This window comes from Solanum verrucosum, unplaced genomic scaffold, assembly GCF_900185275.1.
Source record: "Solanum verrucosum unplaced genomic scaffold, falcon-dt-bn FXZP01000022.1, whole genome shotgun sequence".
NCBI lineage: Eukaryota > Viridiplantae > Streptophyta > Magnoliopsida > Solanales > Solanaceae > Solanum > Solanum verrucosum.
Genome location: NW_026020086.1, coordinates 193,470 through 218,913, shown reverse-complemented (window position 1 = coordinate 218,913; position 25,444 = coordinate 193,470). Strand labels below are relative to the sequence as shown.

The 25,444-nt window shown below is 31.6% G+C and overlaps 1 protein-coding gene across 1 annotated transcript; it reads left to right on the top strand.

Annotated features, from left to right (window-relative positions):
* Nucleotides 1-19,983: 19,983 nt before the first annotated feature.
* Nucleotides 19,984-22,943, top strand: LOC125824612 (uncharacterized; the record flags this gene model as incomplete). Its single annotated transcript, XM_049504014.1, has 6 exons — nt 19,984-20,165; nt 20,289-20,412; nt 21,635-21,874; nt 22,093-22,252; nt 22,410-22,472; nt 22,879-22,943. Coding segments are annotated over 6 exons (834 nt in total), but the record flags the coding sequence as incomplete, so codon positions are not given.
* Nucleotides 22,944-25,444: the final 2,501 nt, after the last annotated feature.

Below are 25,444 nucleotides of genomic sequence, written 5' to 3'. Positions count from 1 at the left end.
TGCTTCTCCATTGCTTTAGCCACAACATTTGATAATGTCACTTTATACCAAATCTTTGATCAAATTTGTGAAGAGCTAAATATTCTTATCTTTTTGGATAGAATGCAGCTGCCTAAAGTTAGAATTAAATATGTCAAAACTAACCTTTTGGCTAACTAATTGTATAGCTTTCGACCCTTTTTTATATGAAGATGTGTAATGTGAAATAATATATCATAGTTTTCTTATTTCACGTTTGTACAATTCTCTTTACAATATAAATGCTAAAGACACTGTTTGCAACAAATTTTTGTAAACGCTGAAAATTAACTGCAAGCAAAATAAATAAAAGAAAATGTTATTTTTATTGATGAATCTTGTGAGTACAATTATGTTGTTCTCTTGATTCTTCTCTCCTAAATTTCTCCGTGATTCGAGGGCCTTCAGTAACGTATTTCTCGAATGTAGGATGATGTAGACCTCCTTGAGATGTATTTGATCTCCGAAAACATCGTAAAACACTTCGTTGTTTCAAGTCGATCTCCGGGAAGAACTTCGTTGATCACTCCTTCGAAGAGCTATGTAGTTGATGTTGTAGCTTTCCCCAATTGCAGAATGCTTGTTGAAGAGTTTTCTTGATTCTTCTCTCCTAAACTTCAGCGTGATTTGAGGGCCTTCAGTAGCGTATTTCTCGAAAGTAATCCCTAAATCACTGACCACTACCCCATTCAATGGAATCGTTTTCACACCCACTACTCGACCCAGATTCCAAATTAGTTTGGACCTATTGCTTTCTCTTGGCCTAATAGCTCTTGTCAGCCCAATAACTATTTGTGTGACCGTGGTATCAGTAAGAGGAAAGTGCGAGATGGTAAAAAAAATAAGAGAATTACCAGTATGATGAATCGAAAGATCATGAGATTTATGAATTGATTATTGTAACAATTGATGTTAAAGAATATATTATTTCTATTTAAATGATAAAAATTTCATATAAAAAGATTAAAAAGTTATTTAAAAAATGTGAACCTATTTCTTAATATTTTTTATTTATTTTATTTATTTACCTTAATTTAAGTAAAATTTATCTAGAGTAAAAATATTGATTTTAATGTCTTAAATGTTAGGACTTTGGCTCCGCTCCATTAGTAGTTGCTCAAGTAATTATCAATGCACCTTCTGATGGTTCACATGTGGACTGATAGATATAAGAGGTTGGGATTGCTTTCTAGCCCATTTCCTATTTTTGGTATATTCCTTATTACTGGTAATGTCAAAGATATGAAATCAACTCCTCTTTTTTTAGCATTATGATAATATTAATTTTAACATTAAAAAATATGGAGTCATTTTATGTATGGTAGGAAAAATCAAATTTACTATGGCATTTGATAAAGTAGAAAGCTACTACAAGTGTGTTTTATTTAGGGAAAAAAGTATGTGAAATGACAAACATCTAGAGTATTTATGCAATATAATAATAATTTTGATTACTTTTAATCAGTGGTTATAGTTTCGTAAAATTTTGCTATTCGGTTTCTCCATTATATAAATTTATGATTTGTATAATTCGGTTCCTGATTGTATAATGTAATGACTCGGTCGGTCATTTTTTTGTTTTTCCATGGAAATTACCGTTTTACCCTCCCAATAATGATCTCGAGTTTTCTATGGTTGAGTTTGAAAAGTTGGTTTTAAACTTAGAGTTAAAAGTTGAGAATTTGGTAAGTTTTGAGTTTGAAAAGCTAAGTTGTTAAGTGGTTTGAATGGAATTATTTTGATTCCATCAGTCCCGAAATGTGAAATCTGACCCGTGAGAGTTGTCAGTTTCAGTTTCCGAGTCTTTTTGAGGATTTAAGGTCCTAAGTTGTGAAATTGTGGAATTTTAGCGTTTGGGTTGACTTTGGTCAACATTCGGGGTTTAGATGCTCGATCAGGATTCCAAGAGTTTTGTTGGATTCAAGGGATGATCTTAGGCATATGTTGAGGTCTTTGTTGATTTTTGAGAGGTCCCAAGCTTTTTTTTAACCTTTTTAGGTGTGAGTTAGTTTTTTGTGGTTTTCACTGATGACGGGTCGAGGAGACCTCATATTCGTGTTTTGGCGGTTCCGTTGAGTCTAGGCCATCGAGTGTAATTGATTTACATATGTGGTTTGTGTGTACGAAATTTCAGATGAATTCGAAGAATCCTTTCGATGATTTTTGTGTTGGCTGGTTTTTTGTGTTCTGCTGCAACACTCCGTGTTCGCAGAGCTTGTGGATGTGTTCGTGAATGGGAGGGGTGAGGACCTCGCATTCGTGGAGTCTCGACCGCGTTCCCAGGAGGTCAATGCATTGACCTCCTGCGCGTTCATGGGAGACCTATTGCGTTCGCGAAGGTCCAGCTCATTAAAACTCGCGTTCGCGTAGGACCCCTGGTAGTGTTTAAACCCAAATTTTGGGGTTTCTTCCCCATTTTCATTTTGGAGCTTGGAGAACTCGGTAGAGGCAATTTCAAGATAAAATTAGTGGGTAACGTTTCTTAACTCTAAATCTTCGATTACCCATTATTATTATTGAATTTATGAGTTCAAATCAAGATTTCGGGTTGATTATTTGGGGGTGCTTCATGAACTTGAGTTTTGAGTAAAAGTTAGTTTGTGAACTGGTTTTAAGTTATTTTTCAAAATGTCAGACCACTTCCCCTATTTTACAATTGTTAAGGATATGATGGTTTTTTTTTTTTTTTTGAGTCGCCACTTGAAATTGAGTTTTTTAGGTGTTTCAAGTCACATGGTAATTCCTAATTTAAAAGAGATTTCTTTTTAGTCTACAAAAATAGAGGTTAGGTAAGGAATTCTATTGACCGGAGGGAAGGTGTGAGGCACCCCTCAAGTCCCGTGGTTCTAGCACGGTCGCTTTATTAACTCATGTTTGGCTAAAATAATTTTTGGATAAAAAAAATAAATTTGTGTTAGTTATTAAATTTTATTATTTTAAAAAAAAATTGGCCTAGGAGCGTAACCACACACAAGACCACTTTTTAGAAAAAGAAAAAAAAAACACACACCAAGGATCATAACCGAACACATGGTGGTATTTAATTTAATTTTTTAAAAAAAATAGATAATTAATGACTCAAAATTTATTTAATAATGAGAGAAAAAAATTAATAAAAAAGGGAACTTGTTGCAACATATAGACATGAAAATGATTTTATTTATTTTTTTGCAAATTGCTAATTAAAGGATTAATGAATTTTTTTTTAAAAAAAGAGAATCAAATAAATATTAAGTATCCCTACTTGACAATAATAACAAAAAGAAAAAAAAAGTATATATATATATATATATATATATATTTTATTTTTTAAAAGAATAATGACTGAGCCCCTTTTAAAGCAAGTAGTGATATAAATTTTTATTTTTTTATTTTTTTATTATTTTATATAATTTCAGAAAATGATCACTTTAGTAAAATTCTCAGTTTTACACAAGTTGGTCATATGCTCTTTCGAAAGAAAATTGCAAAAATAGTCAATTTTATCTAATAGTTAAATTACTAACTAAAAGTAGCCGATTTTGTATTTTTGTTTCAATAACCATTCATATATTTATTTAAGAGAAAGAAAAACATAATTTATGAAATGATCAAATTTACATTTTTTTTGCAAAAATGACCAGATTTACATTTTTTGTAAAAATGATCAGATTTACATTATTTTTTTTTGCAAAAAAACAACCCTATTTTTTTTTTTTCATAAAATGACCAGAAAACTGAAATAAAAAAAACAGACTTTGAGATTGTTGTTGTTTTTCTTTTTAAAGCAAAAACACGAGTTATGTATCAACTTCATAATGACAAATATAAAATTAACATCCAGTTTAATAATAGAACACAAATATATAATAACAACAAAACATAATTTAACTAATTCCAATAAAGTTATGTATCACTTCATAATAATAAAAATAGAATTAACACCTAGTTTAATAATAAAACACAAATATACAATAACAATGAAACATAATCATATTAAGTGTAATAACACATTTAACTAATTCAAATAAACTAAACATAATAATTTAATAAAAAATATAAAGATGTTTCATTATTTTTTGAAGTTACATTGCAAAAAGTAAGGAAAGAGATATACCTAGAGAGATGATGACAAAACAATGATGAAAACATAATTTAATTGAACTCCCAAAGACCACCAAAGATGAAATATATATATTTTTTTTCTTTTAGAAGTTATGATTTTCCCTCTTCTAATTTTTTGTTCTTATTCTTTTTTTTCCCCTCTGTAATGAAAGAAGAATGGGGTTTAAATAGGTGTTCCGCATTAAACGCCCCACTCTTCTTGAAAATTTAAGAGTCAATGCATGCATTGGACTCTTTGTTTTCCCAAGGTGCCACCCAAGATGACCAATGAAATTTCCTTTTTTTTTCTTTTTTTTCCAAGATAAAATTAATTAAAAGACTGCATTGCCCTTTTAGATGACCCATTTCTTTTATTCATTAATTGAATAATAGCTAAATGGGTCATCTGAAAATTTAGAATAAGCCCAAAATGTCATTTTAGATGACCCATTTTTTATTCATTAATTGAATAATGGCTAAATGGGTCATCTGAAATATTTTTAAAATAGGCCGAAAATTGATCAAGACCCAAAAATCAAAAGAAAATCAGCCCACTAACACAAAATTTGAACATCTAAACTATTTTGAAGATCAAACACAACAAATAAGGCAAATAAAAATGAAAATAAAAACGAAATTAAAAAAAAAAAAAACAACTTCAACATGATAAAACTTGAAGAACACTAACAAAACAATACAAATCTGACACCAAAATGACTTATATGATTTTTTTTAAAATGTGATAATGACGGATTTGGATAGAGGATGAGAGGGGGAAATAATTGACATAAATTTTTGGATAAATGGAGGTTGCCAAAAAATTTGTTGATGGATTTTGGACATAAACTTTACATCAAAGGGTAGCCCTTGAAGAGCTCTACACTTTTATGTAAAGGATATAGGACGGGGATGACCGAAACTTTGTAAATTTCTATTATATAGTAATGTGAAGTGGAGGACGACCACTGGCAATATTGTAAATACATGTTCATTTAAAGGGCAAATTGTTCAAGCATAGCATGAGGTGGCCGTCTTTTCATTCAAGATATTTTGTCCCTTTTTAATTACGTGGCTGCCGCATATCCACAAATTAGAAAAAACCTGTTACTCCTGACCAATGACACTTCAACAAATTTATTTAAAGGGCAAATTGTTCAAGCATAGCAGGAGGTGGCCGTTCTTTTCATTCAAGATATTTTGTCTTTTTTTAATTACGTGGCTGCCTCATATCCACAAATTACAAAAAACTTGTTACTCCTGACCAATGGCACTTCAGCAAATTTGACTTTATATAAGGGCAAAAAGGTAATTACGTCATGAGATTAAAGTAGACTCTGGAAGTAATGATTTCTCTCTAGTAGTATCGGTTTCTCTTTCTTCTCCCAAGAGAACAAATAAACAGACGCCAATAACTTGTAGAACTCGACGGACGACGGCAAACAACAATTTTCTCTTCGTCTTCTCTTCATCCCTGTGACTCCAGGTATGCTTTCCATTCAAAATTTGCTCAAATTTATTTTTGTTGTCATACGTCTTCCAATTTTATTCGTCAACCTTTGTTAATCGCTCTCTTTATTCTCTTTACAAACACAACTGCCTCAATAAAAATATTAGCAGACATTGGAGTTTGGGCATCACAGAGTATTTAAGCTTCAATAGTATCCTTCCAATAATGTGAGTGAACCTAAACAAAAATCATATGTAAATAGTCTTAACCTGTTAATGGAACCAATCTCAGAAGGAATATTCCCTGTCAAGTTGTTTCCGCCAAGGCTTAAGGATGTAAGATCGATCATGTTGCCTATACTTGTGGGGATGAGTCCATTGATGTGTGTGTCTCCTATATAAATGTTTTGAATAGTAGATGAAAGATTCCCAATAGAATTGGGTAATAATAAAAAGCTAACCCTAACAAGGCGGTACTTGCAATATTCATCAAGGGTATAATTGTCATTCTGCTTTGATATTTAATTTATTTTTTATGTATAAAATATAATAGTTTACTTGTCCATTAAATCCCTTCCACGTGGCTGAATATTAAACACACAATTACAAAATATCGTGTATCTAGAAATTTCCATCATACCTTTAAATAATTCATCTTCTCTTTTCACAGATAGTTCATCTTCCTGGTATATCAAGTGTGTTTAGTCTTCTGACCTTCCAATTTTAGGTAAGTTCTTCATCAATTTTTTGGTCCTTCTCTCATAGATGTATCTTTTTTTTTCTTACTCATATAACTATTTGTTAGAAATTATGATTTCAAGGAAGTTGGCTTGAGACACCGCTGTGCTTTGTGAAGTTCTCATAGGCAGTGATTTTTAGGGGTGATCCTTGATGACTCGTCATTCATTCTGAGATTTCAGCATTGCTTTATGTTATCTGCATTTTGTTTCTATCTAAGAGAATGTAGTCGAGATTTGTACAGTATTGGTGTCTGTAACTGATCACTCAAGCTTATAGATGGATACTTTTTCTTAGCTGCTGACTATTATGAAATAGGATCGACCAGTGTGTTTGTCCATACTCTTAATGAACTATTTATTGTTTGTTTTCTTCTTTGGCTGCTGACTTTAAAATGTATTAAAAATGATAACATTCTTTTACTTGGTGCTGACAAAAGCTAGCCTCATGGCTGGAAGAGAACATGGGGACATGAAAAAAATACAATTGATTACAGACACATGTAATCTTATATTTAATCTTAATATTACATGTAGGGTGTCTGTTGTAGCAAAGGAAACAAATCAAGTAGTTTTTTTGTCAAAATCTTCTTAACTGAAACACACACAATTGTAGCTTTCTTCAGTGGAAGGAAGTGTGTTTTACCAACTGGTGTTAAAAAAAAGAAAAAGAAATAGTGCATAATCGGAAAGTAGAATTGTTATGTTGATTACAGAAAAAGATGATGATACTAAAATAGCCAGAAACCATTGAAACAAGCTCTTTATAGACTAATATCATTGAGGCCTCATCATGTGAAGAAAGTATAAACTTTGTATTAGTATTCTAAATTATTAATAAACAACTAAAGTTTAAATGAGGAAACAACTTAACTAATTTTTCTTTTAATAATGAAGAGTAAAAAATTGATATACTACTTCAACATTTCTGCCGCAACATATTATATTATCCATCATTTGTAGATGACATTTCACTCTGAAAATCTATGGAGACACCCTAACACACCAACACAGCAAGGAGATAACAACAATTATGCGCAAGTCTCAAACATGTAAGGTCGGCTATATGAATCCTCATTAACCACGTTAGAAAATAACAATATTATGGTGTGTTGAAAGCTATGTTGCATAGGCTCTTCACTTTGAATGTCGCACACATTTCGGAAGTGCGTTTTACCAACTGGTGTTAAAAAAATAATAATAATGCATAATCAGATAGTAGAATTGTTATGTTGATTACAGAAAAAGATGATGATACTAAAATAGACAGAAACCATTGAAACAAAGCTCTTTATAGACTAATGTCATTGAGACATCATCATGTGAAGCAAGTATAAATTTTGTATTAGCATTCTAAATTATTAATAAACAACTAAAGTTTAAATGAGGAAACAACTTAACTAATTTTTCTTTTAATAATGAAGAGTAAAAAATTGATATACTACTTCAACATTTCTGCCGCAACATATTATATTATCCATCATTTGTAGATGACATTTCACTCTGAAAATCTATGGAGACACCCTAACACACCAACACAGCAGGGAGATAACAACAATTATGCCCAAGTCTCAAACATGTAAGGTCGGCTATATGAATCCTCATTAACCACGTTAGAAAATAACAATATTACGGTGTGTTGAAAGCTATGTTGCATAGGTTCTTCACTTTGAATGTCGCACACATGTCGAATTCTACAAAAATATACTACATTTGGAGAATTTGACATGCGTCCACCGACATTTTTGAAGAGTTCAATCAACATAGTTTGAAAGTACATTGTTGCAAAAGGCGCACTTTCTTTTTTTCCTTAATGTTGCATGAATCAGGAAGTGATTTTTCGGGCAGTGAAATTCCCAGTTGATACAGTGTTGTCATAGAACCCTTGCAACTTTGTTCTTTTGTTCCAGTACTTGGATTTCACAATAGTTCTTGTTTGCTATTCTCTAATTATCAATTATTTAGACTTAAATGGAACAAAAGAACTATGTGTTGTTTGTTACTATTCTAATTCCATATTCTCTACTGCATTACTATTTAAATCAGCCTTACAGTTTTAGCATTTTTAAATTTTGTTTTTCCTATTATACATGTCTATTATATTAGATCTAATTTAATATATGGTTTGAACTTTTAACTTTACAGAATTTTCACTTCGTTGCGATAATTGTTCGCTCTTGTGTTTCATTTTTCTCTCAATGTGTGGTAAGTATTACTCAACTAATTTCTTATTTAAAATTATTACTATTATTTACCAGATAATTATTTTGTCTAAAATTATTTTGATCCCAAAGATGTTAAGTAATATAAACCATAAAAATGTGCATGCTTTTCAAAAATCAAATGCGGATAGAAATGCTAGGAGACGTGAACTATACAGATTGATGCCACCTGAGAAAAAAGAGATTCTTCTAGCTCGCCGTCGAGCAAAGAGAGCTGAAATGAGAAAACATAACTTATCTAAAAGTTCAATGAATAATAATTTGGCGACTGCATCGTCTTCTAATTCCACCATGGTTTCTGTTGTACAAAGTTCTGATCTTATGAGAGAACCTATGTTGCTCCTATCAGAAATAGATAGTACTATGCCATCAAAAAATAATTATATCAAATTAAAAGAAGTATCAAATTGTCAATTTTGTAAAGCCATGAGATTTGAATATGAACCGCCTGCATTTTGTTGTAGCAATAGTTCTGTTCAATTAACTTCACATGAAATTCCAATAGAATTAAAAAGCCTTTATTTGGAAAATACAGAGCTATTAAAACATTTTAGAACTTATATTAGAACGTACAATAATATATTTGCTTTCACATCTCTTGGGGTAACTTATGACAAAGAATTAGCAAAATAATAATAATGGTATTTATACTTTTTGGGTTCAAGGTCAGATGTATCATTTCATCAATGACTTGATTCCTACCGATAAAAAAGGAAAAAATCTTCAATTATATTTCTTTGATAGTGAAAATGAATTAGGAAATCGAATGGCATGTTCAAATAAATTAAATGAGTATGTTGTGAGAACTCTGATGGAAATATTAAAAATTAATCCATACTCTATGTTTTTAAAATCTTTAGTAGATGTTCCACAACTATCTGATTTTTATATTGCACTTAAGTGTGATTCTGGCTTAGATCAGCGTATATATAACTTACCAACAGTATCAGAAGTTGCAGGAAAATGGGTAGAACAAGATATTACTAATTCTATTCCTACACCACATATTCTAATATATACAAAAAGTGATAAAAGTCCATTGGTAAATTATTATTACGGTTGTTATGATCCATTGCAATATCCATTGCTATTTCTGTATGGTCAAGATGGCATTGTGGTATTAAGAAAATTAAGTGTTCTTCAAGAACGTCAACACAAGTATATTGCGAACAAGAACAACTACCAAGTATAAAAAATATGTGTTCAATAGATGGACTGCTTAACATGGAAGCCGAAGTTATGCTAAAAGAAAAGCACAAACGAGGCACTATTTCTTGTCGTGAATATTATTGTTACAAACTTCAAATAAGAGATGATGAAAATATAGTCTTACATGCTGGAAGATTATTCCAACAATATGTAGTAGATGAATGGATAAAAATTGAAAGCCAACGATTATACTTTGCTTCTTTTAATCAAGATTTAATTAGTACTGTTGTATTAGATGGAATTTTGGATGTTTTACCTAAGGGGGAAAGAGAAGCTTCACATATAGGAAAATAATGCATACTTCCACTTAGCTTTACTGGAGGTCTAAGAGATATGCGTAGACGATATATGGATGCTATTGCATTAGTGCAACGTTTTGGAAAACCTGATATATTTTTTACTATAACATGTAATCCTTCTTGGCCTGAAATAGAAGCAAAACCTATATCAACTGATGAGGTACAAAATAGGCCTGATTTGGTTAGTAAAGTGTTTCGAGCAAAAGTAGAAGAATTAAAAAATGATATAATGAAAAGGCATATATTTGGTAAAGTTGCAGCATTTATGTATACAATAGAATTTCAAAAACGAGGACTTCCCCATGCTCATTTTCTTATTATACTAAATGATAATTACAAATTACTAACTCCAGAAGCATATGATCGATTTGTATGTGCTGAAATACCAGATGAAAATATATATCCCTATTTATACTCACTTGTTACACAACACATGATTCATGGTCCTTGTGGTAATTTGAATCCAACAAATTCTTGTATGAAAAAAAGAGGACGTTGTAAAAATAAGTATCCTAAAGAGTTTGTAGAACAAACAACTAAAGGAAAAAAATTCATACCCAATTTATAGAAGGCGAAATATAGGAAAAAGTGTGAAAATTAGAGGACACTTTCTTGATAACTCATGGGTTGTTCCTTACAATCCATATTTACTTTGTAAATTCAACTGCCATATAAATGTAGAGATTTGTTCGGATATAAAAGTTGTTAAGTACATTTATAAATACATTTGTAAAGGACATGATAAAATAGCATTTCATATACAGACTAATGATGTAAACCTAGAGATACATGAAATAAAAGAATATCAATCTGCTAAGTGGGTATCACCACCTGAAGCTGCATGGAGAATATTCGCTTTTCCTATTAGCGAAATGAGTCCAAGTGTATATCATCTACAACTACATCTTGATGGACAACAACTTGTTTCCTTCAAAAGTACCGACAACATTAGTAAAATTGCAAGTAATCCCATGATAAGAAAAACAATGTTAATTGAATTTTTTTTAATGAATAAATCAAACAAAGAAGCTATGGACCTAAATTTATTATATTGTGAATTTTCAGAACATTTTTTATGGTCAACAACAAATAAAATGTGGACACGTCGTAAACGAGGTCATGTTATTGGACGTGTAGTGACATGCCATCCAACCGAAGGAGAATGATAGTATCTTAGACTTCTTTTAATGAACGTAAGAGGGCCAAAATCATATGAAGATTTGCGAACTGTAAATGGAGTACAATATAATTCATTTAGAGAAGCTGCAGAAAAAAGAGAACTATTACTTTGTGATAATAATTTGGTAGAATGCATATCTGAAGCTGCAAGTTATCAAATGTCATCCAGTTTAAGACAATTATTTGCTATGTTATTGATTTATTGCAATCCAACAAATCCTAGAGAATTATGGGAAAGATTTGAAAACCCAATGTCTGAAGATTTCAAAAAAAGTTCAAACTTAAATGTAAGAGAAATACGTTATAAAGTATTAAATTACATTAATGATATTCTTCATTCAATGGGTCATGACATTAATGAATTTGAACTAATTTCAGAATATATCAAACCTTCATCAATAGCAAGAGAAGCTAAAAAAGTTCATTACGAAAGAAATATCATTGTTAGTGAGAAAAATTTATTATTAAAAAATAAATTAAACACTGAACAGAGAATGGATTACAATATTATTCTTGATACAGTATTGTCAAATAAATTTGGGGCATTCTTTATTGATGGTCCTGGTGGAACTGGTAAAAGTTTTTTATATCGTGCTTTATGTAATGACCCTAAAGGTCATTTTTGGAAATTTTCATAAAATGACCGTTTTAACCCTCCCGATAGTTGCCCCGAGTCCTAATTGTTGTATTTTCGAAGTTGGTTTGAAGGAAAATTGATGAAAAGTTGAGTTTTTGGAAAGTTGAATTTTTAAGAGTTAAAGTTTGGTTAAAAGTGCTATTTCGAGCCATTTGGAGTTTCAAGACTCGAATCGGATTTTCGTCGATTCCAGCAATTTTAGAATGTTGAAATGGGTCTATGAGAATTTACAGAGTCGAATTTGGAGTTAAAACGAAGATTTGAGGTCCTAAGTTGCAAAAATTGTGAAATTTTGATCAAGAGTTGACTTTGGTTAACAAACGAGGTTCCGGTGCTCGAAGTGGAATTCCGAGGGTACCGTTGGATTCAGGGGAAGTCTTGGTTGAATTTTTAGAAGCCCCGAGTGAGTTTCAAGTTTTTGAGCCTAAATTAGTTTCTTGACGCCTTATCGGATACCGGGTCAAGGAGACCTCGAATTCAAATTCCGACGATTTCATTGAGTCCGAAATGTCATTTTCAAGCTAGTAGCATATTTGGATTGTGTTCGGGAAGTGTCAAATGAGTTTTGGGTGAGCTTTTAAGCTTCTTGGATACTTTGACACTATTTTAGCAAATTGTGGCAACTAAAGGGTTCATTATTAGTTTTAAAGGTCGAAAAATTATTCCGAAGGTTCTGAAATTTTGAGCATGATTTTGGTGCATTTTCGCTAACACGAGATTAGACTTTTATCGCAAATAAGAAATAATTGTTTACCGAGTAGAAATGATATTTGACTGGGCAATAAACATGAAATTGAGCTCCGATTGAACGAGCAGGTCCGTATCATTATTTAAGACATTTACAAAAAAGAATCGGGTCATTTCACTATCGTATGAGGAAATTACGGCCTTTTTAGTGAAAGATTAACTGTTGTTTTTCTGGTGCATAACAGTCATGTACTGTTATAAAAATCTCAGATTGTGTTCATTTCGTATTTTGAGCATAACGGAAGTTCTAGAGATCGGAATGGAGTGATTCTTACGGGTTTCTTCTTAAATTAATATGAGGGTTAGTATTCAATCTTCAATTCGACATTTTCTCATAATTTCTTTATCTGATTTTTTTTCCTATCCATAAATCTCTTGAGAAAAAAATTGGGGTTTTATCGATTTGGACTCCTTTTTTAATGAAAAAGGTATATTTACGATACTTATGTTATGGGTAAACTGATTTTAACATAAAATTATTGATTCATCGATTATTTTCATCATATTAACCGCGTACAATTTGGACTTTCCCGATAAAGTTAAAGTTTGATAAATTGAGAATTTAAAGGTCGATCTTAACTCCGTTTTTGATGAAATTTCATATTTGAACTTATCTAAGCATGGGTAAGATGTTTTTCAAGAGATATTTCATTTTCGAATCGGGGTTTCGGATCCGAATATTTTAGGCTTCTTCAAGAACGTGGATTTTCCTTCAAATTGAGTTTGTGAATTGATTTCAACTCCGTTTTCAAATGGTTTTCACCATTAGCTTCCAAATACTTTAAGGATTATTTTACATCAAAAATTTCCAGATTTGGGTATCATTTTTCGATATGAGACTTTTGGACCGTTTTGCCCTTTTTCCCCTAAATTTCTTGATTTTGGTGTCATTGAACTCGAATTGTGATTGTGAATAATTGTTTGAATAGATTATCGTGATCCGAATTATACTCGGAAAGGAAAGGCTCAAGTCAAGTAACTTTTGGAGTTCGTTTTAAGGCAAGTGGCTTCCATACTTTGTAAAACTCTTAGACTACGCATGACTAATTTCCTAATTGTGTTGGGGACTAATGGGGATTGAGGATGGGTTTTATTTGTTGATTGAAATTGTTGTAAATGAAAGATGGGGAATAAAACGAGCTAAATGTGTTATAAGTGACTTGAATTTGTTGAATAAGTCATGTGATAACTGATATTGAGGCGATAGAAGAGCATGAGTAGGCTATGATTGATACAGACATTGATGTTAAGACAGATGATGTGTAATACTATGATGTGGTCGTGATATGGTTTTGATTGAGACAGGTGATGTGTAATACTATGATGTGGTCGTGATATGGTTGTGATTGAGACATGTGATGTGTAATACTATGATGTGGTCATGATATGGTTGTGATTGAGACAGATGATGTGTAATACTATGATGGATCGTGATATGATTGTGATTGATGACATGTACATATTCATTATTCATCTCATGTGTGAACTATCTGTTGCATGAGTTCTGAGACACTGATATGAGGATGGATGGATATGAGACACAGTTGAGACTAGCTCCGGCTAGAGATATATGAGATGGACTAGCTCCGGCTAGCGATTTGGATGCCGATGAGATCTGGTTCCGGCAGTGATACATGGTCCATGTGTGGCCCCCATGGGTTCTGATTTGAGTATTCAGCCCGGACTGATTACGTCAACAGATGTGTATCGTAGGACAGACATGCATCACGACTACATGACATCATTATTGCATTTTGCATCGCATTTGCCTTATCTTTGTCTGTGATGTGTGGATTGTATCGGTTTACCCTTCTTATGTGTAATTTGATCTACTTGCTCTTATTTGTTGATCTGAGGTTGATGAGGATATACTGTTGGTTCTGGCAGTTGAATATGATCTGTTTAGTATATGTTGGTTGGTTTGCTGCTAGATTGAAGTTTCAGTGGTTCAAGTGGGATTGAAAGGAGTTGTTTGTAGCTACTAGTTTTGCTTAGTTTAGAGTTACTTGCGAGTACCTGTGGTTTTCGGTACTCACCCTTGCTTCTACACAATTGTGTAGGTTGACAGCTCTCTCTCAGATTCGGCTTAGTATTTTCTTTAGCAGATTGAGCTTCGGGACATACTCGAGAGGTCGCGATTCATTCCAGACGTGCCCTTGAGTTATCTTTACTTTCAGTTTTGTTCTATTCAAGAACTATACTCTGAGACTTGTATATTTTTATTCGAATTCTGTATTTAGAGGTTTGTACATGTGACAACCAAATTCTGGGTAGTGTTGAGTCTTAATTAAAGTCTTTCGCTTATTTATTATCTTTTATTCTCGTATTTCTACTTCTCTATCGTTGTGGTTGGGTTAGGCTGACGTGTCCGGTGGGAAATGGACACGTGTCATCGCATCCAGATTTGGGGTGTGACACTTTATTAGCTACAGTAAGACACAAGGGATTTATAGCTTTAGCAACTGCAAGTTCTGGTGTTGCAGCTTCACTTCTTCCCGGAGGTCGAACTGCTAATTCTCAATTTAAAATTCCTACTGATGTCAATGAAAATTTTACTTGTAATATTAGTAAACAAAGTTCACAAGCATCTTTAATACGAGATGCACGATTAATTGTGTGGGATGAAATTTCAATGGCAAAAAAGAAAATGGTTGAAGCATTTGACTTGCTCTTAAGAGATCTAATGGAAATAAATACGTTATTTTGTGGTAAAATAGTTGTTTTAGTGGTGATTTTAGACAAACTCTTCCTGTTGTTCGTAGTGGAAAAAAAGAAGATTTTATTCGTGAAAGTTTATTGTGTTCTGAAATTTGGAATCAACTTGAAAGATTACAATTATCGAAGAATATGCGTGCAACTAAAGATCCTGAATTTTGTGAATATTTAATGAGAATTGGTGATGGAAAAGAAAAAACAAATGATCATGGAAAAATTGAAATTCCTCATTCCCTCATTATTCCTTTTACTTCTGAAAAAGAATCTCTAAATCTTCTCTTTAGAAATACTTATCCTGATTTATACACATGTTGTACAAAAACTTCGTTTATTACTTCTCGTGCTATTCTAACAACTAAAAATGATTTTATTGATGAAATAAATGACATGTTGATCTCTCAATTTCCAAACACTGAAAAAGTGTATATTGCTATAGATGAAACTATTGATCCAAAGGATCAAAGTGAATATGAAGATTTCTTACACACTTTGAATCCTACTGGTTTACCTCCATACAAATTAACTTTGAAGAAAAATTTTCCGATTATGTTATTATGAAGTTTAAATCCTTGTGAAGGTTTATGCAATGTGACACGGTTAATATGTAATAATTTTAAACCTCATGTTATTAGTGCAACAATATCTAACGGTGATTTTAAAAATACACATGTATTTATTCCACGAATACCACTCATGACTTCAGAAGATGAAAAATTGCCTCTTCCTTTTAAGAGAACACAATTTCCTGTACAATTATGTTTTGCCATGACTATAAACAAAGCTCAAGGACAGACATTAGATTTTGTTGGTATATATTTACGGGAACCTGTCTTCTCTCATTGACAATTGTATGTTGCTTTATCAAGAGCAACAAGTTCTCACAATGTTAAAGTATTAATTAGACCACCTATAATTGATGAAAATGGTGATCATTCAACATATAATGTTGTCTATAATGAAATTATTGAAAAGGCCTTTTCTTGAACTTTGTGCTTTAATTTGCAATGGTAAATCTCATATACAACTTACTTATACTATAAATATATATATATATATATATATTTATTTTATTTTATTTTTTTGTTTATGTATATTATAATATTGCTTTCATTATACATTTACCTTTAGCTTATCCTCTTATAATGTATTTTAATTGCAGATATTTCAACATGGCACAAAGATATACCATCAATATGATCACTCCCAATACTACCTATAAAGTCCAAGTTGTTGATAAAAGTCGACCAAGGGACAACAAAGATAAAACCACAAAATACCAAGTCTTAGTTCTGCAAGATGAAGAGGTATTTATTTTTATTAATATATTATTGATTTTAAAAACCTAACTTTAATTGCATTAACTAAATAATCCATCATTTTATAATTTTACTTTAATAATATGAAAAATAATAAGATAACTTTTAAATTTTACACAACTAATCAAACTTTCTACAAATTCTTTTACAGGAAAATCAAGTTCAGGCCACTATTTTCAGTATCGATATAACATATTTTGGAAAAGAATTTGCTCCTTTCAAGACTTACTTGGTATCTGTTGCACATGTGAAATTACCACCTCTTGGATACGAAAATCCACTTAACAAATTCATTTGGACTCTCGATAAAAACACCATTGTTGAACCAGTTGAAGAGGTCAAACCTCTAGAGGATCCATTACCACCACCAACACGACTAACTCTTACCAGATTTAACACTTTTGAGTATCAATCCAAAGAATTTGAATTTGGTATTTATAAATTTATTTAATTATTATTATTCAAATAAAATCTAATTGTTAATATAATAGAATATTTCTCATGATCTAATTATTCTTTCTTTATTCGCTCTTGTCATTTATTTTCATATCTAATTACTTGTTTTCGGTCTTCTCCTCTTCCTATGTCATCTCCTCTATCATATGTTATTGTCGGCATACGAACTTTCTATGAAAAACCACAAGTAAGCTAAAATTTGGGAAAAATATTAGAGGTGGCTAACTAAGAGCTTTTATTGTATTTATTATTGTGTTGTGTGCTCCCTTCAATAATATTTGACATCATAATAGTATTTTTTTCCACAATAATGCAACTTGCAATTTTTAATACTATTAAGTTGCTTAATAAGTAGAATTTTAAATGCAGAAAAGAAAATATATATTGTTAACTATTTGTATTTTTTTGGAATGCACAAAGATATATATATATATATATATCATGACCAAAATATTCAACCAACAAGCTGACAATGAGATTATATATAAGTGAGAAAAGATTCTCCAATTGATGACCGAATTGAATGGTAAGTATAGAAAAATCACATATTGTCAAATATGTAAACGTTATATGTTTAGCATTTATTTACCTCCTCTTGGTTGTAAACCTGTTTGTGACCCATACAAGTAAACCTGTTTGTATACGAAATTTGCCGTGTGATGAATAAACTGTTTATGTCTTATGAGTCTATGACGAATACACTGTCTGTATATTTGTTATTCATGCTTTAACAAGTTATTTTAGCGCATATTCTCAGACAAAGCTAGCCATGATGGCGTAATAGATTATGTTAGCAATATCAATGACTTCAAAGAATGTCCCTCAAACATATAGTTTTATGTCATCATCTACGTGAATACTTAAATATAACAAATATAATGAACCCTTAAACAAGGATAATGAGACAAAAGTATAATAAAAAGAAAGAAGCAGGAATAGAAGTACATTATTACTGCTCTTACACTAAAGAATTGTTAGATAATAAGCAGCAAAAAAGCTATGGTAATGACACCAAAACTTCCAAAAGTTATAGGAGAATACTGGGATCTCTTAGGTATAACATGCCTAAGGCACATTAAGCTGACTATGAGATTATATATAAGTGAGAAAAGATTCTCCAATTGATCACCGAATTGAATGGTAACTATAGAAAAATCACATATTGTCAAACATGTAAACGTTATATATTTACCATTTATTTACCTCTTCTTGGTTGTAAACCTGTTTGTGACCCATACATGTATAGACCATCATACACCAACTCCATAATTGTTGGAAACTATATTAGTGCACCACTTGTGGTTTCTTTGGCCATATGTTTGAATTTTGATCTTCACCATTGTATCTCCAAAGTCATTTCATCAGTACGTCAGTAAACGCAGTCCATCATGCTCTCTGCTTAGTTAAGAAAATTTTCAATTAACAAGATGATATTTTTTGCCTTCCTTAGTACCCTTCCATAAGTAGTCTCAACGTTGTGTGCTCCTCTGACTCCTTACCTTTTTCAGCAACCGTTAGCAATTCTGTATGCATAGCATATACATCATTGGCTTTCTGTTCTACCACCATTTTTGGTTCATCAGGATCACTTTGCGACTGAAGGCAGTACTCAAGATTCCACAGCACTGAAACCATTGAAGGCAAGTGACTGTTGTATTGATGAACTGCTTCAAACATTCTTTTATAATCTCCCTTTTAATATATGCATCCATAAGTTCCTTGGTAATATTTTTCCTATGGCAGTGTAAAGCCCAATCTGCTAGACTGACTTGTTCCTTTGGCAAAAGGTAATGACCATAGCCATCCTGCATCCAATAAAACTCTTGGACAAGATTTCACCATAGGACTTATGCTCAACAAAGTACCAATTCCTCCACAAAGTAACAATCACAAGCTCATTGCAGCCACATTCACAGCCAGCCTTAGCTTGTAATTTGGTATAAATGCAGCATTAAAAATGGGCACAATGATAACCAATGAAAATGAAATAGCCGAGGCTACTGCTGCCTGGAAGGAATTTGGCAGATGTTCCTCCATATCTTTTTTCATGTTCTTGGTTTTGTCCTCAAGTTTCTTTGTCTACCTTCATTTGATCTTGTTGTATGTCTAATTGAGAGTACACTGAGACAAACTCTAGGCCATCCTTGGTATTTAATTTGTTACTAATAATCTGACTTGAATTTTATTATTTATAATGTTTTTACAATATCACATATCTTCTGTAACTTTATTTTAATATTTGAAAATATCCTTCGAATCATATGTAGGAAAAAACCAACAAAACTGACACTTTGGGAGGATTTCATTGATCACGAGGGAGTTAAACTTTTCAACCAACTTCATGATTACCCGATCATTCTTGCTAGGAGACTTGGGAAATCATCTTCAGGTAAAAGTGCAAATAAATTTATTTTTTTCTTTTTGAAAAATATATAACATGATGAAACTAAAATTACATATTCAAATGCACGTAGGAACGTCGAATAGATTCGTTGGTTTGACGAGCAAATTCAATACAACAATTGAAATCAATCCTCCATATCCGCAGGCTGCCGAATTAAGGACGTGGTAATATACATTTTTATTTAATGCATCAAAATTCCAAAATATTTTGAGATATAAAACACATCTTTAATCTTATTACAATCACAAAGTTTTAAAATTTCACTTTTATTTCTTTTTTCCTAATCTTTCTACAAGACATTTTCATAATTTTACTTGGTTATAGGATCAAAACAATTGAAACAAAGCTTGTTGCTTATAAGATGAAAAGTACAACTCCAATAGGCTCTATTATGTTGATTCCATTTGAGGATGAAGTTATATCTGTGGCTAACATCCAAGCACAACCTCCGGTAAGAACAACAAGTATATTATTCTATTTTTTTTTATTTTTTTATTTTACAGTAAAAAATAATATTTGGTATATTGAATTTGAAGGGACAAGTATTTAATGTTGAGGCTGAATTGTCCCTTGCAAGTAAGGATCAACGCTTTAGTGTGTTGGCATGCTCAAATTGTAAGCAATTGTTCACGAGATATAACGTGCGAAGGGAAATCTACTGCACAGGTTGTCACCAATCCACACATCTTATTCCTAGGTATATTTGCTCTTCTTCAAAATTAATAATAACTAATTAAAAAGATTTATTTTCTTTTTTCAAAGAAATAAATGTCTTAACTAACCATTATTTTTTTAATTCTTTCAGTGATTATCAAAACATATGTCAATTTGAAGTTACTATTAAGGACAACAACGGTTTTGCAATAGCTATTATTTCGGATGAAATTGCAGAGAAAATGTTGCACCTCACTTCAGAAGAGATTTATGAAATTTGCTTCATCAAGGTACATATCACTATTTTCTCACCAAATAATCACAAAGAACTTGTTGTGATTTTGTATTTTCATTGTTTCTTATTTCTACTCTTGAACACAAGGTTCAACTCTCCCTCAATATCTCCTATAAAGTCTGCCCACTGGCTTATAACAGTTAAGCGAAACTAATTATCAATTACTTATTTTAACATTACTAACCCAAAGGAATTTACGTACTATGTTATTCTCTAAAGGATCACTATGTAACCATAAATAAAGACAGCAGTTGCATACAAAAGTTTTCACTTTAACCATTAAATTGGGAAGATATAAGACAACAATAATGACATCAACTTTAGACATAAAAAAGAACAACGAGAAATTTGAGAAAATAAGCAAAAGACATTGTAGATTGAGAGTGATTTTAATATAAAAACAAGTTAACTCACAGATGAATAAAACTCCATCTTTTTACAAAAAAGTTTCATTAGCAATTATTACTTATGAGCTACTTGCATCCTACTTCTTGAACATATGACTTCCTTAACTTGAAAAGTATACTATAACTCTATAAGCTTAGAACTCTAGCATGAAAGAATTTATAATAAAGATCTATTTTTATGTATCATGTAAGTTGTAAAAACTTTTATAGTAGGAACATGTGATTCTAGGTCATACCTTAACTCTAAAAGAGGTTTTAACTTTACATACTTTGGGTGTATCTCTTACATTATGTCGTCAACATCTCCTTCTGTAAAGTGTTCAGTGTACTCTTTTCAATCAAAATTTCATATCTTATGTTTGTTTTTCTTTTCTCCAGCACCTAACTTATACTTTTTCTTATCTGTTTACAGTCAACTTTCTTTATAAAAATATTATCATTGTATATATTTTTTTGGTTTTTATCCATCTCACATGGTTACCCATTGGCTGAGCGATTTGTACATAAACTGTCATGCGTACCTACCACAATAGGTGTGCCGTTTTAGAACTGTTGCATGTTGACTCCGATTGGTTGAAAGACCTTTAATATTGAATTTCAGTTCAGATGTAAATACATAAACATAGAGCTATTGATTTTCCTTTCAAAACAACTTTAATATTTATTGTTGTTGATCATCTTTTCTTATGCTAAAAATATTCAATCTCTTTCTATTTGTCTGTTCGCTTTATTTTCTTATTATTATACATATAAAATATAAAATATTAATGATTTTGTTATTATTAATCAATTTTTTTTCATTTTTTTCAGAAAGAAACATTATCGCTCCAAAATGTGGAAGATCAATTGAACAGCAAGATATTCAACATTCAAATGAAAAGGCTATTCACAAAAAAAATGGATGCAACACAAAAATTATTCATTTTGTCTTACCTGGAGAAACAAGATGTAATTCATAAACCAATGACATCTACGACTGTCAATGTTACAGATGCGAAAAAGCACACAAATGAACATCTTAGTACAGGGGAAAAAGAATATCCAAGCATGGCAAATAAATATAATCCTTCCACCCACAAACATAGCATGGAAATGAAAAATCCTCCCATGAAAAAGAATTAAAAGGTATTTAAATTATTTTGTACATTGTTTATATTTTCATCTTTGCAATTGACTAATATAAATAGGATTTACTTATCTTTGAATTTATTTTCTTTGAATTCGATTCTGTCTCTAGACACATTATCTTTTATTGTTTTGAATTGCAGTTGGAACACTATTGTTGTGGTTCTCGAAACGGTCATTTTTTGCACTCTTTTGCTGCTGCCACTGAATGCCGTGTTTTGCAAGCTTCTGATGTTGCTATGTGGATGCCTTGTGTTCCTCTTCTTTTGTGGAAATTGAAAATATTTTCTCATGTGATAGCAGGTTAGTTAAAAGTTATCTTTTTACAGGTACTTCTTTTATCACTTAAATGAAAATATATTCTTTCTGATATTATAATGATTGTTATGCTGATGGCTTACATTAAACATATGGGAACACTTTTCGATTCTGCCTTTATATAATTTTTACCTTCTGGCAGATAAAGCCTGTGTAATTGTTTCTTCACATGCAATTGCACAACCATTTTTCAATCATTGCTCAGGTATATAAATTTCCAACATATACCTAACATGCCCACACTAGTTGGAGGTGTAACCCTGTCCTAAGTTCCAACGTTAAAATTGTCAAAAGAATCATACAAGACATTGTTAACTTTGAATAAAAATATTGTTTGTCAAGAAATTAAAACATACAAACACCAGAGGTTTGTTCACTTCTTCACGCGACGAGAAAATGGTTACAAAATTTTCGTTACATTTCCAACTCCTCATGTTTCTACAGTTTCTTGTCATAAATCTTCTTAAGAAATGGTCTTTGCACCGAAGACCATGCTACTTTTAAGATGCTAATTTGTTTATTGCTTTTAAAAACGCCCAGTTTACATTCACTGCGGTCAGAGCGTTGCAGTTGCTTCATGTTTATTATTTAATGTGGTTGCATATCAATAGGATATTTGGAGAATCATTGGTTTGGAAAGTTCACACATGATGTGGTTCTTCAGAGGGAGGGATGAATGTCACACAGTTATTCCTTCCGATGCTAGCTTTCAATTCTGTTTGCTTTAATTGAACAAGAAATATGAACTCCCCAGCAGTGCTTAGCAGTTGCTTCTTCACATTCATATAGAATCTTTTTTGTTAGCTTGGAGCCTTGGACTATAAACATGTCAATGAGTATGCTAGAAGCCTGCTTAATCAGAAATAAAATGTTGCAAGTCGAAGATCTTGAAAATTTTAAGCGACAGAGGTACCACCTGCCCCCATCTCCGGGTTCAGAAAATCTTGCTATAACCTTTTGTTATAAAATTCCTACCCTCACCAGGTCCCACCTGTGAAATTACACTGGGTATGTTGTTGTTGAGAAGGAAAAAATATGTAAGTTTGTTGAAAGTTAAATGTCTTGGCCATACGATTTATAGTGCTTCTATTATTACCGTTACATTGTTTGCTGCTGTGTTTAGTGCCTATTGTAAAGTTAGATTGTATTATTTATAGATCCTAGACTTGCTAACAGATATATCATGTGTTATATAACTTAATGTGATTCTGTGCTAACATTTAATCCCTCATTTTGAATGTAACAGGTGATTTTGATCAAAGATGGTCCAGAAGATCCAAGCATGAAAAATGCATATATTTTTGTCTAATTTAAAATAGTATGTAAATCTATGTAATTAGCACTCCCACATATGGAAATGTTAAACTATGTAAGTATCTCAGTTCAACAATCAGTAGTATGACATTCACATGAATATATAATGAACAAATTTGGCAGCTATAATTTGTTTAAATTAGTAATTTTCTCATTGCAATATAATTTAAGTCCATTATAAATTATACGTTGCAACCGTGCGGTTACTCCATCCATTACTACCACTACTTTTCTAAATTTCATATCCTATTGTTTTAAATCGAATGTGCAGGGAAAGTAGCCACAATGTCTTTTCGCTAACATGTATTCGTATGTATGATTGGTATTAACAATTGAAGAGTATTTAATGAATACCAGTCTGCAGTAAAGTTGTTTGCGGAATGGGAGAAATTAGTTGTATTATTGCACTTTAAAGTTCATGTGTTTTAAGTCTATTACATCTGACATTTGTAAAAGATACATGTGGCTGTAAAGCAGGATAACTAATGCAATGATCTGTTCACTTTTACAATAAATACTCTTATTTTGTCATTTATAATAACATGTGAAGGAAAATATGGCCACATGTATATAGTACATATATACTTTTGCCATGAAAATCAAAGTTAATTATAGCAAATTGTTTTAAATAGTACTTTTTTATTCATTTAATTTTTAAAGAATAACAACGAACTGTGCTTTACAAGTAGATTTTCTGCCGTGCATTTAATATCTATGTAATATTAATCGATTACCTTCTTATAATATATATATTGATAAACTTTGCACAAGGATACTAAATTATGAATGTTTGCCCAACTTAATATTGAACTAATTGTTGAAACTTGAAAGAAAAATAATAGTGTCTCCCGCTTATATATTATTCCATGTGGATTCTTTTATTGTGCAGACTAAGAAATATGATTTGTTTATTAAATGATGGACATTGTGTTTTTTGAAATTAAGGTTATTTAAAAATATTTTTCACTGCGTTCAATTTCAAATATATTTCATAGTAAATCAAACAGAAGTAAAATTATGATAACATTTTAAACGTTGGGCCCGTGCTTAGCACGGGCAACACTCATCTAGTCTAAAGAAAAAGGTGAAGATTTATGTTTGGCTGTGGATATGAACAAATGGTTTGCGGATTTTTGTAGAGGAGGGTGAAAAGAAGAAACTGTAAAATTTTGAAAATTTTTCCGGCCAAGGGGTGGTGGCTGGCCTATGGCAATGGCGGCGGTGGCCGACCAGCGGCAGGTGGAAGCAAAGGGCAGTAGAAAAAAAAATTCAATAAAAATTTGATTTTTGGGGTTTTGTATTTTTGGTAGGATCCCATAAGAACCCTTGGATCAAAAAATCATGGATGATTGAGATTTAATCTTGACCATTTCTATTGGATCGGGTCAAAATTGATTGGGCCATCAAAATTTGGTCTAAATCAACCCAATTCAATCAAAAATTGGGTCATTTGGACCAATTAAAAAAACAATATAAACAAAGACAAACTACCTAAAATACAAAACAAAAAATATAAGAAAAAAAACCTTACTATATATTGTAGGAGTAAAATAAACACATCGAAAATTAGGTGTTCACACGTTCCTAAAACCTTGAGTAATGTTGTCAAGTATTAAATTTTGAATTCAAACCTTAATTTTTGGAATTGGGTATTGCATTGATTGACTCACCTTTTAAGGGAATTGTAGTGGGTGTTGTTGATTCTGGAAAGTAATTGTGAATACTTGCTTGATTATAGATTGTGTGGCTTTGAAAATGAATCGGACGGGGGAGACTCAACTTTTGAAGTGATTGTTGATTGTTTTAAGGCAACTGGCTTCCTAAACATTGTATTCTGATTGAATTCGTATGCTTCCTTCGTTG